General features: G+C 40.8%; 1 protein-coding gene across 4 annotated transcripts in view; it reads right to left on the bottom strand.

Annotated features, from left to right (window-relative positions):
- The window catches only part of RBPMS (RNA binding protein, mRNA processing factor), a 99,297-nt gene that overhangs the window by 41,160 nt on the left and 39,109 nt on the right, over positions 1 to 19,028 (bottom strand). For all 4 annotated transcript variants that reach the window (XM_072991871.2, XM_072991873.2, XM_072991872.2 and 1 more), the window contains exons 2-4: positions 17,281 to 17,358; positions 15,179 to 15,217; positions 11,406 to 11,468 (exon numbers count right to left, since the gene is read on the bottom strand). In XM_072991871.2, the coding sequence (XP_072847972.2) occupies positions 11,406 to 11,468; positions 15,179 to 15,217; positions 17,281 to 17,358 (180 nt within the window). The remainder of the gene's footprint in view (positions 1 to 11,405; positions 11,469 to 15,178; positions 15,218 to 17,280; positions 17,359 to 19,028) is intronic.

The following is a 19,028-nucleotide window of genomic DNA, read 5'->3' as shown; positions in this document are numbered from 1 at the left end:
TCCGGAAAAAACGTTGCTAAGCAATTTCATCGCTAAGCGATATTTAAAAGCCCATAGAAACGCATTAAAATGCAATTAATGCTTTCCTATGAGCTTAAAATCTCACCTTTAAGCAAAAATCCTCCATAGTGCCACCATTTTCACTGCCTCTTAAGCGAGGAAAAACAGCGGGCGGCCATTTTGTTTTCCCTGTGGCCATTTTGAAACCGCCAATCAGCTGTTAAAAAAGGGTCGCTTTGCCATGATCGCTTCCCCGCGATCATCGCAAAGCGAAAAAACCCCATAGGGACCATCGCACAGCGATCGCAAAAACTCCATCGCTAAGCAATTTTGTCGCTCAATGGAGCGATCGCTATGCGAGGCACCACTGTATTCCAAAAATCTGCCCCATATATCATAAAAATTATTCTTTTTCAATTCTCCTTTCTTAACCTTTAAATTACAAGTTAGCTTATCATTTATAACTATATTCCATATTTTATTACACCATTGAGATTTTGATTTCCATTGCCTAGCTATTATTAATCTAGCTGCTCTTAATAAATTGGTAATCAATTCTTTAGTCATCTTATCATATTCCACATTCTTAGATATTGATAACAGAACTATCTCAGGATTAAATTCTATATCTTTTTCACATATGTCATTTAATTCTTTAAAAATTAGTTTCCAAAATCTTTGTACTTTTTCACATTCCCACCACATATGAAAGTACGTACCAATTTTCTTGACCATACCAAATAGGCATTTTTCAATATCTACCTATAATTCTGATGATTCCATTTCCCACCAAATTAACCTTTATGGATTATATATATTTCCTCCAATAAAGCTTAACTGATTAGCCAAATAATAATTCTTTATATTTGGTAAACCTATACCATCTTTTTGTTGTTTTATACCAACACTTTTTATTTATTTTGGCTCTCTCCCCTTCATTACAATAATTGTTAATCATTCCTTGCCAAAATTTAAAATCATTCTCTGTTAACTGTATTATAATATTCTAAATAAACAAATTAATTTTCGGTAAAATTTTCATTTTTATCAGTGTGATCCTTCCAAACCAAGAAAGTTTTAAATTATTGCATTCCTGTAATATCTTTTTAATTTTTTTCTTTTAATTTATTATAATTATGTTCCTTTATTTTGTGAATGTCTTTTACTAAGTCTATACCTATTTAACTGATTTACATATCTTAAAGTAATATTTATCAGCAAACCTTTCCTGATTTATTATGATTAAACAACATTATTTCAGATTTTTGCCAATTGACGTGTAATCCAGTTATTTTTCCAAATTTTTCCAAATGAATTTTAATTCTATCTATACTTTCCAATGGATTTTTCACTGTCAATAGGGAATCATCAGCAAACAAATTAATCTTTATTTTTATTATTTTCACCCATACCTTCATTTAAATCATCATTCCTTATTACATTTGCTAGCATTTCAATAATCAAACAAAAGAGAACTGGGAAAAGAGGGCAACCTTGTCTAGTGCACTCGGGGTTACAATTCCTGCCATTCCCATCCAGGATGGCCAATGAAATGAACTGTGGGAGCTGTAGTTCAAAACATCTCACAAGTTGATGGTTTCCCACCCGGCAATACACATCCCCATAAGTGTTGCTGTGAATCAGTCTTTCTCAGCATTGGCGCTCCAGATGTTGCCAGGTTACAACTCAGCTGGCAATACAGCTGAGCTGTAACCCAGCAACATCTGGAGCACCAATGCGATATGGTTGGCAAACCGTCAGCATTTCTCCAGTCGTACTGCTTCCTCGGAGTGTCATCCAGCAGAGCTATTTCGAGTGGTCTGGGACGTTCTTCAACCTAATAGTTTGGTGGAAGTCCCGGACCACTCAGTGACTCGCTGTAACAAATTTGTTACACACTTTGAAGGGGAAGTTGCTCAGATCTGCAGAGTTTGATTCCACTGTTGACACAGAGCCTATGGTTGTGTCCAGTGCTCTGGACTTATGTCATAATTCATTGGATGAGTTTCAGTTGTTACGACCTGAGGATGCAGACAGGGTGCTTGGATTGGTTCGTGCCATCACTACGCAACTTGACCCTTGCCCATCATGGCTAATAAAGGAATCTGCCTGGGGGGGTTGCACCTGGATCCTGGAGGTCATCAACTCCTTGTTAAGTGGTCCCCACCCCATTAAAGGAGGCAGTGATTCGTCCACTCTTAAAAAAATCCTAATCTGGACCCAGGTCTAGTGATCAACTATCGATCAGTGGTGAACCTCCCTTTTCTGGGCAAGGTGTTGGAACGTGTGGAGAGCTCCAGGCTCTCCTGGATGAAACCGATTATCTAGATCCATTTCAATCAGGTTTCAGGCTGGTTTATGGATGGAGACTGCCTTGGTTGTCCGGTTTGATTACCTTTGCCAGGAGAGAGACAGGGGGAATGAGTCCCTGTTGATTCTCCTGGACCTCTCAGTGGCTTTCGACACCATCAGCCATGGGGTCCTTCTGGACAGACTGGCTGGGATGGGAATGGGACGCACTGTTTTACAGTGGTTCCGTTCCTACCTGGCTGATTGGGTCCAGAAGATGGTGCTGGGGGACAGCAGCTCTGATCCATGGCGGTTGCGTCATGGGGTTTCTCAGGGCTCTATACTGTCCCCCATGCTGTTCAATATCTACATGAAACCGCTAGGGGAGGTCGTTAGGAGGTTTGGGCTGAGAGGTCAGCAATACACTGACAACACCCAGCTCTACCTCTCATTCTCTACCAATCCAGGTGTGGCAGTCATCTTTCTATATATTCGGAAGTGCTGCTGGTAGGTGTTCCGCCAGATAAGTTAAAGGGCCATTTCCCTGCTCTAGATAGGGTTACACTCGCCCTAAAGGATAGGGTCCACAGCTTGGGGGTGCTCCTTGATCCAGGTCTGACCTTGGAAGCCCAGGGGTGCCTTCTTACATCTGCGGAGAATATATCAACTTCGCCAATTACACTGGAAAATTAACTTTGCATGACATACTTCACTCTAGCACAAAGAGAATTTTGCACACATAACTGAGTTATGTCTTGTGTTACATTATGTGTTGTATTCAACAGCCAATATTTTAAAGAAAGTCCCAAATCCAAGTCCAAATCAAAGCACACCCATCGTCTTTAGTAGGCTTCCAAATTTTCTTGTTCATTTCAAATCAGAAAACATCTGCACACAGAAACCAGCACGTAGAGTAAAAATGCCAGAAAATCTGTAAACCTAAACTTCCAGAGTCTGAGCCATTCAACAACAACAACAAAAATCCAACAACACCAGTTTCTTGTTCCAAATTAAAAGTTCCAACATCCTTTTAAAACCTCAGAAGTTTAAATGACCTAATTTGTTCGGCAGCAAAATCTGCGGCCACCGGCTTTAGAGCAACTCACATTCCTAAAACATCTTTAGCATCAGCACCATATAAGGTAGTTTATATCCTGCTCTGCTCCACATTTATCCATGGAGATTAGAAGAGCCAAAAAGACATTGTACATTAAAAATGAAGTTAGAAAAACAGAATGAGAAACCAGGGAACATACTGCATGCTTTTACTCTAGCCTGAAAAGATTATCCCCTGAACTCAAAGAGATTTGTGTACCCTTGAGAGTCATCAATAACAAGGTTAACTCTGTACACAGAGAATAGATTCTGTTTTTAACTCTCTTTCCTCCTCCCCCAAAACATGAAGAACTAACACAACGTTTTAAAAGGCATGAGAACTACAATACTCTCCACCCTAAAAATAACTGGTATAAGAGGGCTGTGGTGATCCATTTTGACAGAAATGCATTCACACCCACTTAAGAGTCACTCTTGCTGTCAGGCTTCACTGGGCTGTTTATTAGTAAAAGGTAAAGGTTCCCCTTAACATTTAGTCCAATTGTGTCCTACTCTAGGGAGTGGTGCTCATCCCCATCTCCAAGCCGTAGAGCCAGCGGTTGTCCGTAGACAGTTTCTGTGGTCACGTAGCCAGCATAACTAGAAACGGAACGCCATTACTTTCCCACCTTTGTGGTACCTATTTATCTACTCGCATTTTACATGCTTTTGAACTGCTAGGTTGGCAGGAGCTGGGACAAGCGACGGGAACTCACTCCATCCCGTGGATTCAATCTTACGACTGCTGGTCTTCTTACCTTGCAGCACAGAGGCTTCTGCGGTTTAACCCGCAGCGCCACCACGTCCCCTGGGCTGTTTATTAGGTAATGGTAAACCACAGTTCTTCAGAACTCTAGTTTCATAGTCTTCTTTCTTAATTTATTTTTATCAGAACATTGCACAATTTAAAATTAGGTATGCATACAAAAAATAGGTAAAGGTTCCCCTTGACAATTTTTGTCCAGTTGTGTTTGACTCTAGGGGGCGGTGCTCATCCCCGTTTCCAAGCCATAGAGACAGCGTTTGTCCGAAGACAATCTTCCATGGTCACATGGCCAGTGCGACTTAGACACGGAACGCTGTTACCTTCCCACCGAAGTGGTCCCTATTTATCTACTTGCATTTGCATGCTTTCGAACCGCTAGGTTGGCGGGAGCTGGGACAAGCGACGGGAGCTTACTCCGTCACGTGGATTCGATCTTACGACTGCTTGGTCTTCTGACCCTGCAGCACAGGCTTCTGCGGTTTAGCCCGCAGCGCCACCACGTCCCTCCGACAAAAAATAGGTAAAATTAAAAACAAATTAAATATTGAGATAACTGAACTATTTTTGACCGGAAGCAGACTACTTCAATAGCGTTATCTCAGCTATTTGCTAGACCTTCCTTTGTACATGTGGTGGGGCAAAAATTGCATGCACATAAGTGCTGCTTTGATTGAATTTCTCCGCAGTCACAGAAAATTTGTCCTGTATCCAAGTAGCCCCATTTTGCTTGATTATTCTTTCATCTTTCTACTTCACTTCAAAGTCTATTAAGTGACTTCCAGATGGTCCAGTTAGAATCCTGTCCTGGTGGAAGATACTCTTCTGCATTCATCCATTAAGCCAGGTGTGTTGTTTTGTTCTCCACAGGTTTAGCCTAGCCTCTCCTACTTTAGTATTTAGAGTTTGAGATTTGTGCAGAAAACCCTTCCTGAATTTTAGTCATCACCTAAGGGGTTGGTGTCCATGAAGCAGATGGATTTGGTGTTGTCCTACTTTATTTCATTCATTATATGCTCCTCTTGATCTACTTCTGGAGGGGCAATACTAGCCAAATAATACCTTTGCAATGGGAGCTACATCCGCTTGTTTGCCATGTGCTGATTTATACCACACAGCACTAGTATATTCTGCTGTGGAGTAGCATATAAGCTGTTATTATTATTATTGTTGGGTGTGCATTCCAGTCCACTTTTCTAAGTATGTTATTTCTAGCAGCAATTTTCTGCTTGATGCTTAGACAATGTTTTTTTTGTAAATCAGGGTTCAATCCAGACTGATGCCCAAATATTCTAGGGCAGGGCAAGGTCCCAAAATCTAGCCTTTCCAGTGAATGTTAAGCTTCCTCTCTGCTTCTCTGTTCTTTAAGTGGAAGGCACAGACCTGTGTTTTTAAAGGGTTTGGTTTCAGCTGGTTGTTTCTATAACATAAGGAAAAAACTTCTAATGCAGAGGTTAGCGGGTGCTCGATGGCCTCAGAGGGTTCCCCTGGACTGTCAAGGCAAGATAATCAGCATAGATGAAACTCCTGGAGAATGGGAATGTTGGTTGATTATTTGTGTAAATGTTAAAAGGTAATGGTGTCAGGAGGCTACACTGTGGGAAACCGTTCCTTTGGTTTTTCCAGCTATTGTGCCTCCCTTGAAATCATAATAATAAAAAAGAATCTTTGGTTTTGAAGTAGAACAGCAGCCATTTCTGCTAATCCTTGATCTTTAGTAAGAAGCTAGAGCTTTATGAGCAGCAGTTAATATTGGACAATATAATATTCCACTGTAAGGTCTACAAATGCTGCTCCAATTATTTTATATCTTTTAAAACCATCTTCTATATACTGGGTTAGATTTAAGATTTGAGCCATGCAACTCTTGATAGATCTCAACCCTGACAATTCTGGAATTAGAAGAGATTCAATTTTAGGGAATAACTGGTTTAATATCATTCGTACAAACACTTTATAGAAGTGTCATAGTAGGGAGATTGCCCCATAGCCTTTGGGATCTCATGGCTCTTTGCCTGATTTCAATACAGATATTACTTTCATCTTCCGCCCTATTTTTAGAATTTGTTTGCTCATCTGATAGTTATTAAAAGAGCTGAAATTACTTCGTATTTTGCCCAAAATGTTTAATTTACTAAGGTTATTTCTTAGTGATGATCAAATAGTTGTTTTTGGCTTAAGATTCCTGATTCATTAGGAAAAGTGATAAGTCAGGAATCAGATTTGGCCGTAACATTAAACAAACCACAAACGGAGATTTCCTGATTTGTTTAGCTGCTCCTGCTGGCGAGAGGAGCCATGGTGGAGCGGTTGGCCAGTGTGTGTAGCCACATACTAGCTTGTTATGAATAAGTCAAAACTCTGGCTTTCCTGTACATGTGGTTCCTAATTCATTTGAGGGCTGCACTCTATAGGTACTGTTCATTAAGGCTAACAAAGGCACGGTCTCCTCTTGCTTTCAATGACATCAAGAGAGGCCAGCCCCACCTCAAATATTCAATGCAGAACTTTCATTCCCACATACATAACCTTAAAATAAACAGATTTTTTTTTGTTTTCTAACAGTAGACATTCATACAATGAACATGCAGTTGACCAAATGATCAAATAATGAGGTGATCTGCACCTGCATGAACCAATGCATTAACCAACCGACTATTTATCCAACATGGAAGATTATTTTAAGAAGCTACATTTTAGTGCAAATCAGCTACATTAACCAATTGTCAAGGGACTTTGGGATTTTTTTATTTTTTTTTTATTTTTTTATTTTTTGGGGGATGCCAACTTGCGGAACTCACCAAGAATCCCCTCCCCGCCAGGCAAAATTCTGGGAGATCCAGTAAAATATATATATATACAGGTTAACTTCTCTCACCTCCATCACCGGCTCTGCTGCCATGATCTTCCATTTAAAAAAAGAAGGAAAGGGCTCCATTGCTCCCTGGGACATGCAAGGCTTCATGTGGTAGTTACTTGGAAAGGGCGCTCTGCAGACCCTAACGTTTATAGAGCTTCCCTTCCTCAGCAGCAGTTTTTACTGGCCACTGGCATGTGGCTCTTTATTTAATTTTAAAAATATCTGGAACATCCTATCTGTACCCATTAGGGGTACTGCCCAGGCATATTACAAAAATTGCAATAGTTAAATATATATAATAAAACAGAGACACATTTCTGTCCTGGTGAACAATATTGTTAATTTAAGATATGTTGACCATCTGAAGAGACTACAGGTAGGTTTTCATTGTCATTTTAGAATGCTAAAATGCTTTTTAAAATTAAACAGAAACTAGAGGAAACCCCTGCGAAGCAGAACTGACAGTTGTACTTTGCTGTGTCATTAGGAACTAATGCCAGATGGCCTCTCATAGCAGAATCACGACTGAAAAAGAAGGAAAGCACTATACAGACTTCACAACCAAAAAACATAGGCAGTAAGAGACACAATCGGTTCTAAAAACAGACTGTGTATATTTCACTGACATCCTACATGTACAAATTTTAGCAATTTGTGCAGGGGCACCCATGTACGCATAACCTTTTGGCCCTAAAGTTTGCCCAGGGAGGCTCAAAAGGCAGAACGTTGACCAGCATTTCCAATAATGTATGGCTGGAATGTCTTAGCCCTGCCAAACTCACAATCCCCCTGTTTCATCTCAAGCAAAAACAGAATTGTGCAAAATACCAGGATACACATCCGTGTTTCCTTAATTTATATGACACACTGTATGTAAGCTGCAAAATTCGGGTTACTTTTTGCCCAGCATTTGTTTTGCTCATGCACAGAGCATGCATATATACATCCTTGGTTATGCAAACCTGATGGTCAATAATATCTTGATTTAATTCAAAACTATTTAATAACAGTTTTGTTTAATAATGAAATCTGTGTATCTGTGCTTGCTTGTTCAGGCAGGGAATTCACTCCAGAAAAATGTGGCACAACAGCCCAGGACTGCGTATTTTAGCTAAAACAAGGTGTTTTAGCTAAAATATCATGAGATACCTTGTTTGTATCAGTTATTGTCCTGTCCAAATGTTGTTTAATGTGGAAGCAAACATGCTTTTTAGATCTCGGACCAAACTGCTGAGTCATTTATCTATGTGCAAATACATTTTCCTAGAAAGGTTGCTTCTTCCCCTACTCACAATGCTACAACACATGCATTCCTGGTAGCTTTATTTTTAAAGACTGCTAAAATACATTCCAGTACTACTGTTCATTTTAACATTTATGTGCCTAACAAGTTAAATAAAAATAACCTTTGGAACATTTCAACGAAAAGACAAAATTATTCAGGGACGACTTTTCCTCTCATAAAATCACGGAGCAACAAGAAGAGAGAGATCATATTATTTAAGGTGGAAACAATACCACTGTTTTCTGCGACTCCAGTTCAAGGGTAAAAGATTTATATTATCCATGCCAAGATTAGGGCATCAGTTAAAAAACAGGTCTTTTAGGTACGCTGAAGCATATAATCTCCCTTAGAGAAGCTTTTCCATAACAATCTAAGATACTCTTGTGCACCCAGGAGAGTTCTGTGTCCTGTCCTGGAATACAAACTCAGGTGACAAGCCAGATTCATCATGCTTTGCCAAAACGCCATATACAGTAATTTGAAGTGCATCCCAAAACAAAACCAGCATCTTCCTGTGCATGTACAAGACACAGTAAAATTCATGATGGGCATCTTCCATTAGACTGTTCTCACTTAGGAGCCAGAGGTTCCCCTGAAACGCACCTGAAAAACAACATACAGTATGCAGCAATACAAGAGCAGCCCTGATGGGACAGGGCAGAATTTTACCCACAGATTGCCACACCTGCCCGCCAGGTGCCTCTGGAAGCTCAGAAGCTGGACATGAAGACAATGTCTCTCTCTTCTGGCTACTCCTCAATATCTGGTTCTGAAAAGCATGCTGCCTCTGAAATGTGGGGTAACATATAGTCCTCGTGGAAGGTAGGCAAGTAGCCGGTGACGGATTTTTCCCTCATGGATACGTATGCCTGCTCCCCTTCTGAAGCCACCTGAGATAGCGACTACTGTCCTCTTCCCATGGCAGCAAATTCCTCAGAAAAATAAGGCATTGTGCAAAGCCATACTTCCTTTAGTTTGTTGCACACCTCCTGACAAATATTTCCCACCAGACAACCCTAAATTCTAGTTATTATAAAAGAGGAAGGAGAACATCTGTAGCTAGTTTCTCTTCCTCCATGGTATTTCCCTCCAGCTACCTTCCTTCCCCCCCCCCCCCGGCCAGACAAAGTCATGTCAATTGCAACCTTTCCTTGTAGGGAAGGTGTCTGGGCCACCTGGTCATTTTGCCTGCCCTCATTTCCCATGTATTTCAAGTGTGGCCACAGCACAAGATTTGCATAAGAGCATTATGATAGTTACCATATTTTATTTTCAATCCCTTTCTGCACCAGAAGGCTTTTCAGACATGGACCTCTGCCCTGATTAGCTAGGTTCCTTCTGTCCCTAGGGCCAAGAAACCAAATCCAAAGCACACTTAGATAAATAGCGTGGAGTCCTTCTCACTATTCCCATTAATCATTTGTGGGACAAAATAAAAACAAGCTGGAATAACAAAAATCTTAAATGAATTGAGAAGAGGGACGCTGCTGGCCAAAAAAATTAAGCAAAATTGTTTTGCATCTCACAACATTGCGGATGCTCATTTTGTTGAGCTCTGCAACTTTACCCAAGCTTAGGTGATCTTCTCTGTGCATATCTCTGGTTAATGCCCTGACATTTTGCATAGGAAGAAGCAAAAAGAATCCCAAGACAATTCAATCAATTTCTATCCATTAGGCTCCACAGCACAATACCTAGCCACTCTGCTATGGGGTGGCAGAAAAAGGGGACAGGCAGAAATCTTTTAGATGGAACAATTTCATTCATGTTATCCCATTTCTAAACTAGCATCCCCCTTCCTGCACTGCAAGCCTTTAAACTTGATTTTCCAACACTTGGGAAAAAAAGAATTATGCCAAGAGTTGGCTGAACTTTTCACACACCCAATATCTGAGCAATCTTACTGGCACAATGCAAAACCAACATCTGTTCCTCTAATGCCACCTGAAGGAAGACAAAGGCATTCAGAAAAAAAAAGTACAACAAAATAAACTAAAAGCAGTTGGGGTGCAAAGGAATATTTTTGTTTCTCAATATAGGAGGGGAAGGGTCTATTTCCTATCCCATTACTTATTAGGAGTAGGAAAATGCCCATCAGTACAATGGAGAGAAGATGGCAGAAGGAAAGGCCATAGGCTGCAAGATTTCTTGCAAACTTCTCTGGGGCCAAGCTATTCAATGAAAGAGGCAAATGGCAAGTAGAACAGACAAACGAGTGGAGGAATGATTAGCAACAGGGGCCAGAATGCAAGGATGGATGAGGTCAGCAAGCAGGCTCAGAGACAGGGTAGTGGTAGTCAAAAGACAGCGAGGATCTACTGAAAGATGTTAGCTAGCCCTGTATCTTATTTATTAGCTGCTTACAGCCATGGTTTATTCTTGTTATTTATCATACATCTACTTGCTCTGGATGTTACCTTGCATAAATAATATACATGTTATATTTAAACTACTTTTGTTCCAATCTGGGTAGATCCATAGGTTAGCCTGTTCCACTCTTTGAGCTGGCTCTGACAAACAAATTATATATTTAAAAGAATGTCTTCCTGATTGTTGAAGATCAGTAGATGGTGGAAAGCTATTGGGGATAGATCTCAATGGACTAGCTGAATGATTTGCCCAATGACCTCTGGCAGCCACCAGGGATCTCCCAGTTACGCTACACTATGTCTTGCTTGTGGTGTGTTTTCTCTCCACTACCATACGCTTGGAGTAAACACCGGCCATTCATTTATATTGCTGAAATTAAATGTCAGGATATTTGCCCTGTCTACAATGAAGCAAGACAACGCCTACGACGAGGTTCCATTTGTTCACAACTGCACGCCAGGGCTGCTGGCCATCGGCTTCATTCCATAGGAACTAATCAGCTCCTTGGAGAGCCGAGCCACCCCTACGTGAAGATTCCTGTGCACGGTCCTAACCAGGTTCTATTTCTTCTCCCAGGCTCTCTTTAAAAACATTTCTACATGGCTGAGCATTCAAAGGCATGAATCGCATTTGCAACTGCAAGGGGTACAGGGGTATACGTAAGACATGAATCTGCTGCTGCTTTAGCTCTCATCTAACTCATCCCCAATCATTTTTTTTTCCTATAGGCATGGCATACTTACATTTAAAGCGTTTTTAGCAGCTTCTGCTTCTGAGCGACTGTCAAAACTAACGAAGCCCACTGGCTGGAAGAGAGTAAAGGAAATCACTGGGAGCTGTTAAGGATTGCAACATATTTCAGAAATAGGAAAACATACAGAATTTATACATTACTATAGCTGCTACTTTAAACGGACAGTTGAAGAGAGAATGAAATGAGGTGCTGATGACGGCAAATTTGAACTGGTGACCTAGTGTGTTTAAAGCACACCTGCCTATTATTTTGACACTACTGTACCTTTTTTTTCCTGGCATGTTGGAGAGAAATGGGAATAAGCATGTTAATGCTGGTTGTATCTTTTAACATAGTGCAAAATCCTTTTGATGTAATTTATGTTGCTCAAGTAGGTTAACATTATCATCCCATGACAGAAATATTGGATTTAAACTAGAGATGGCCACAAATCACTTCCTTGCACTTCGTACAAAGCATGCTGCATGGCACCACAGGTGTAGCAGGGACCCATCTCCCACCCCTCTGGCCAGCTGGGCCACTCACTGTGCATTGTGGGAAGCTGGGGTCCACCTTCTCTAGCGGCGCTCCAGTTCGGCAAGGAGCTTGGCCTGTCCCTCCTTGCCTCCTCCAACAGCCAACCACTCCTATGAGGAGGCAGGACAGCGATTCCTCCTGTGCAGCTGTGGAGTGGTCATCTGCTGGAGGAGGTGGGGAAAGGCAAGCCGAGCTCCTTGTCACACTGGAGCTCCACCAGAGAAGGTGGACCCTGGTGGCACACGGACATGGTATGTGGCCCAGCTGGCCAGGGGTGAGATGGGTCCACACAACATCCATGTTTCATACAAAGCATGACAAAGTGATTCGTGTTCATCTCTAATTTAAGCTAATAAAAGCACCCTAGGTTTGACATATTTTTTTAAAAAATGGTGTTGCATTTTAATGTGCAGTAAATAAGTATTGATGGAGTACAACTTAAAAATAAATGGTTGATTTTTTTAAAAAAAACAAAATGTTGTTCCATGCTTTTCAAAACTGTTTATGCAAGCTACTTCCAGGAGTTTCTCTGAAAGTCACCTAAATGCTGGAAATAAAAGGACTAAATCATCCATATGCATGGCCTCACTAGGGATTACACTTCTGTTCTTTTTCAGATTGCTGGTGTCTTATTATGCAGCATCGCTTTGTCTAGAGGCCAGGCCTTGGTGCTACAAATTGATTCCAAGGTTGAGCGTGAGTAAACCCTTGCTCATACTGAATCCTGGCAATGATTGTTTTTACCAGAGAAGCCAAAAAGAAAAAGGTTAATCTATAAACATTTGTTAATTTCCAGGGTAAAGGGAAATAACTCGGGATAACAGGGAATATATCATGCTATACATAATCACATATTATCCGTGCTTAAACATACCATTATATTAAAGACTTTTGTGTCCGTTAGTTGCCTATATCATTCCAACTAGAGTTATTTGACTATTTTGTATTAAAATTATCACATTTGGCTTTCAGGTTATAGAACGGATCCAGTTATATATAGAGTCCCATTTTTCACTTGCTTCTTGGACTGAATGGTCTTTCAAAGTTTTTGTTGAGGTCTGACATATTAAAGTTCAACTGACTTCAAAAAGATATCCGTGTTACATAGCACGAACTGATGCTTATAAAAACAAACCAAGTTTAAAAGTCTAGGGCCAACCTTTCTGAAGCCTACATCTGAGGATAGTTCAGGTCTTGCTACTTATAGCTACACCTATCTGTAACTTAAAGCACTACAAATCATTTGGCAAAATTCTGGTGGAAAGGGGGATTAGCCAACTAACCAACTAATAACTAAATGATCAGAATAGAGTACCTTTTAGATACACTAGATCTGTTGTTTCAGACTATAAAAATACAACAAACGCAGGCAACACAAAAACACAAACCTGTACATCTATAATTTTAAGCAACCATAGTGAGGCTGCGATTATCCAGTTCTTCTCAAATAAGCAAACTAAACTCTCCCTCCAAACCTTGGACAGAATATAAAAACAAGAGTATGTCTTGTTGTGACACTTCATTTGTCACATTATCAAAGAAGTACTGAGGTACAACATTTAGACCACAACATCAATATGTCCTCTATCCTAAACACCTTACTCGCAGCACCTGTAAAAAAAATTCACCTGGGAAGCAGGTAAAATGAAATTGATACAGTCATGTTTCTTATAAAAGTGAAACTATTACCATGGAGAATTTTTAAATACTTACCCATGTCTACCCAATTTTCGACATTTTCAAGATGCTACACATTCTTCCAAACACAAGGACTTTCACTAGTGAATATCAAGATCTGCCATCCAAAACCTTTTGTCACAATCTAACTGCTACTGCCTTATGTGTAAGGAATAGAGAAGGGCACACCCTAGGAAAACAGTGACTCATGATGGCCATCACTATTCACGAACCAAAAGCTTTCCGATGAAATGAACTGTTTCATGGTTCGTGCGATCCTGGACTTCCAGGAGTGCCAAACTCACAGTAAGTCTTCAGCTGAGACTATTTCCCATCCCCTCCAACTCTGGCAAAGATCAGATTTGGATATTTGAGTTGCAGCCCCCCCCAAAGCAGGTTCCCCTAGGAAAATGCTCTTTAGCAGCTGGTTGGGGAAAATTAAATGAGTGGTTCATGCAAGGATCCTTGAGACAGGGTATTGCTCATCATGAGGGAGACTGGGAAGGGAACAGAAAGGGGGCAGAGTGAATGGACTAGCTAGCAAAGCATTCTCTTCTCACGACAGCTGCTGCAAGAGTGAACCCACCAGCTGAGCTGCCGAAGATGTGGTTCCTATATAGCCAGTTACTCCCAGAGAACAGACTTGGAGCTCCTTGATTGGCTGCCTAACCTGACAATCAATTCTACACAAAGTTTTCTCTAGGTCCACCCCAGTGTTGCCTAGGGAAATAATTGAATGGCACCAGACTGGCTGGACAGGGACCACGCGCCTAAAAACGAAGCATACGAATTGCCAACGCTAACAGTTTGGCTTTTCTTTTTGTTCTGGGCAGGCGCATTTCCTTGAAGCACTCCGGAATGAAGCACATAGTGGCCCAATTTGTGGGTTTTTTTTCTGCTTCGTGGTTGTTCCGTGTCCATCTCTAGTAGGAAAGCATGTTGCAGCTGTAAACAGCCTGGAAACAAGAGTGCCCTTTGACAATGTTATCCCCGAGAGACCTAGTAATGCAATTCTTAAACATATATGCTATCAAATAAAGAGGCAGTTTTCAGGAGCCAAAGTTCTCAAATCAACCCTGTCTTCTGCAGGTAGCATTTCCATTTCCATACAAAATATCTAACAACTTCCCACTAGCCTAAGATCAGACTGGATCCACACAGGCATATTGTTTTATGCAGGATGCCTCTTCCACATGACAGGAAATTCTGTAAGACGCAGTCCCCACAACCGTTTATGGAAGTGCAAGCCATACTGTATAACGATTTATGGCTTCCACTAAATGAATGCTGGCTGAAGAGGGGGCTTAACCCTCAACAACTGAAGAGAACCTTTTACCAACTGATAACGACATATATCCCTGTGTTTCCGAACAAATTTGCTAAATTTCATAATACATTTCACATAACATAACCTGACCTATAAGCTGATGCTTCTAAACTGAATACCAAAGGACTAGCCTGTATCTGAAGTACTGTATTAAGATTTCCTACCACCTGCACTATCTACCAAGCTCACTTTATAAATAAGTACTGACAGAGTTTAAGGACTTTACTGCTTATTAAGCTTACCTGTTTAGATGTGAGTTTAATAAGAGAACCTTCATAACCCTGCAGGGAAAAATAAAATAAAAAATTACACTCTAGTAAAGATGCCATTTCAGATCTCTATAAAAACAATTGTGTACAGTATATTTTCCCTTGACTTAGTTGTCACATTGCTTTCTTAAGAAAAAAATAGCCTTTAAAAAGATTGAGGGGAAAGATTAAATGATTTTCTTTGACACCAAAGCATAAGATGTACTAACCATGGACTGCTGCAATGCAGTCTACGTGGGGCTGCCCTTGAAAAGTGTTCAGAAACAACAGCCGTTGTAAACAAACCAAACTTATCTCTGGTGTGCCCTTTAAAAACCATATATTGCCTTTCCTGAATCAAACTGCACCAGTTTCCAATCTACCCCAGAGCTCAATTCAAACTGCTGATGTTGACTTATAAAGCCATGTATTCCTGGGGGACAGAATATCTGAAAGGCACCTCTCATTTGAGCCTCTCTGGAATTTGAGCTTTTCAGCAGACACTCTTATTACATACAGTGGTGCCTCGCTTTACGATCGCTTTGTTTAACGACAAAATCGCATTACGATGAACTTTTTGCGATCGCAAAACAATGTTTCCTATGGGGGAATTTTACTTTGCGATGATCGGTTCCCTGCTTCGGGAACCGATTCTTCGCAAAACGACGATTTTTCCAACAGTTGATCGGCGGTTTCAAAATGGCTGCCAGGTAAATAAAATGGCTCCCTGCTGTGTTCAGGGACGGATTCCTCGCAAGACAGGCAGTGAAAATGGCCGCCCTATGGAGGATCTTCGCTGGACGGTGAGTTTTAAGCCCATCGGAACGCGTTAAACAGGTTTTAATGCGTTTCTATGGGCTTTTAAATTTTGCTTTACGATATTTTAGTTCTACAGCGATTTCGCTGGAATGAATTAACATCGTAATGTGAGGCACAACTGTATTACATATTTCTCTCTTCAGTCTGAGGCTGCCAGGTCACTCTGGTGAGGACATGTGGCAGAGCTCTCTCTCTCTCTGCAGGAGGACTGTGGAACACCTTCTCAAGGGAACTCCTTGCTGGCTAAATTACCTCTGGTGTCATCTATGGATTGAGAACCAGAGGAAGGAACTCCTGCAAGACTCAGCTAGAGCTGGTGGGGCTCACCATGCAGTTCTACAGAGAAGAGCATGGACATAAAATCTGGGGTGTTTAGACTCATTACCTCCAAGGGGTAACCTTGTTAGGGGACAATTCAACGATCCAGGAAGCTCAGATTTGGTATATGTGTCATCCTAGATTATCTGATATAATTAACGATGAAAATGGGATATCTGAATGTCTTGCCTTCAAAACCAAGGGATGCACAGAAATACTCATGTTTCAAGACACCTTGACTGCTAGAAAAATATGAAAAGGGATGCTTATACTTCTCCCCCCCCCCCCAAATAAGTCGGAGTCATGGAGTTGGTTAAAATATTTCAACATTAGCTCAATCAGAAATAGTTTTATATACACACTGAGTAAGATGCTGCATTTAGCAACAAAGTATGGAGACAGGACATGACATGACATTTGTCTTTTAAGACAAACCAGCACTTCAACACCGAAGGGACCCAGCTATGCATGGAAAAGTATTCTGGACTGTGAGAAGTCCTGTTTCCTGATCCGGTACGGGCAGGTCTTTAAGCACCAACCAGGGATGTAAATCCGTGCATGCAGAATTCACACGTGCGTGTTTAACGTGTCATGCAGTCATGTATTGTTCTCATGGCTCCCATCCAAAATCTGTATTGTCATTAAGAATTAGTATTTATAAGTTGCCAACCTGGTCACATCACCATGCTATTTATAAGCATTCTGTTCTTGGGCTCTGAGCAAACCTCTGATCCATGGCCAAGCCAAGTTCTGATTTAAAGTAAGATCTTATGATAGACTGCATCTCAGACTTTTAAAATCCAGATACTGGGCATATATTTGGAATTTCTGTCTGCCTCTCCAGAAAAAAAAATCACACATTTCTGTTCGTGTGCCACAAGGTTCATGTAAATCACCCAACTGATTGAATTCCACTCAAACATTTCTTCAGGAAGTGACAGTAGAAGTTGAGTACCTACCTTGAACGGTCTGAACAACAGATAGAGTTCCCGGGGTTTGATGTCCAGAGGCAGGCCACTGACAAAGAGCGTCCGCACCTTTAATAAAGACAAAAGCAAAACAAAAAGCTACTTGTCAAGAAAATCAGTGTAACTTTCAGTACTGTGGTGTTTTCTTTTTAAGCCCCCCCCCCACAATAGTTCCTTCCGCCTTGCAAGTCTATAAGGATTACAAACCCACTGATTCTACATGTCTGTGTTAATTATCTGTGACAAATCAACAATCTACATATCTGCTAATGGACTGGAAGGTAGGGAAGGATTTACAAAAGCCCTGCTGGTTACAAGTGACTCTTTCTCACCCAGGAAAAAAAATGAACTGCTTTTTTCAAACATATACAATGGAAATAGTTTCAGAAGCATTAAATGCCAGCATTCATTTTACATGGGACTTAACAGGGATGATTCCAAGACCAATCTTAGCCAATTCTATGTGGTAATCAGGGCATGTGGAAGTATGCCAGGCCCCTCCCCTTCTAGCCTTCCAAAAGTTGCTAAAAACAGAGCTTTTTAGAGATTTTTGGAATATTCCCCCACCACCCATGATTGATTCTTACATTATTTTGTCTATTTTTTTATCTTGTTGCCATCGTAACTATTTATTTGTTAATCAATCAATCAATCAATCAATCAATCAATCAATCAATCAATCAATCAAGGAAGGAAGGAAGGAAGGAAGGAAGGAAGGAAGGAAGGAAGGACTACTGCATTGAATTAATGTCACAATCTATTATGACCAATATTAATGGGATGTTTCTCTTATATAGCACACAAATAATGCTATTAGGTACAGGGGGGTTAATAGACAGGGATAGATTTTAGCGTACAATGAACTTGCAGTCCCATAATTTGGCAGAAGTGCCCCTATGGACTGAACTGTGGGACTGGGAGCCATCAAATGGTAGGAGGTACAGCAGCCCTCTTATATCCATGCCATCCCCGTGCTGCTTCTTCCTGCTTTCTGCAAAGTGCTCCTGTGCATGGGTCTCAATGTTGATGGTTCCCAATACTGTAATGCAGCTAAATCTTCACAAATGTCTCCCTTGCAAGGCCTTTGGGCACATGTCTTTGTGGTATCAGGTTTACTGGCTCCTGAGACAGTGCTCTCGGCTGTGGTATTAGAACTGTGGCATTTTCTCTGCAGAGAAAGCTGCCAGATTACGCTGTTCTGATGCAACCTATCTATTTCACTGGGCTTTTAATGCACAGGTGCTCCACGTTTATAAGCTTATGATAACCAGCTCCTGTTAATAATTTTCCATGAGCAACAAAACTTTCTCTACTCACACTGGGCCCTCACAAATGAATTTCTGTGTGCTCTAGAAGTTTCATCTTCCCTCCATTTCCGGGAAATTAAGCTACTATCATTTGGACAGATGAATTACAAGATTTCCCCAGCTTTGAAAAATTTAAGAAACTATTTTTACTGTTTACATCGCCTTATACACTGTGACAGGCATAGAAAAGTCACACTTTGTTTAAAAAAATAATTGAAGACATTCCAAAACCAAACCATTTTTTTTTGCAATGTTTTGTACCCTACTACATTCCATCCTCACAAAGAATATGCTGTTGTTTTAAGTAAGAGGCCACCTGTCAAGTCTTCTAACAGGTTCTCTGTTTAGAGCTCCATGACCACAAAATATTTCTACTTGTCTCCCACTGTCACTATTCCCATGATTTGCAACTGTTTTTTGAGATCTTCTATT

This window comes from Pogona vitticeps, chromosome 2 (assembly GCF_051106095.1).
Source record: "Pogona vitticeps strain Pit_001003342236 chromosome 2, PviZW2.1, whole genome shotgun sequence".
NCBI lineage: Eukaryota > Metazoa > Chordata > Lepidosauria > Squamata > Agamidae > Pogona > Pogona vitticeps.
The sequence above is the reverse complement of the archived record's forward strand: the minus strand, read 5'-3'. Positions and strand labels throughout refer to the sequence as shown.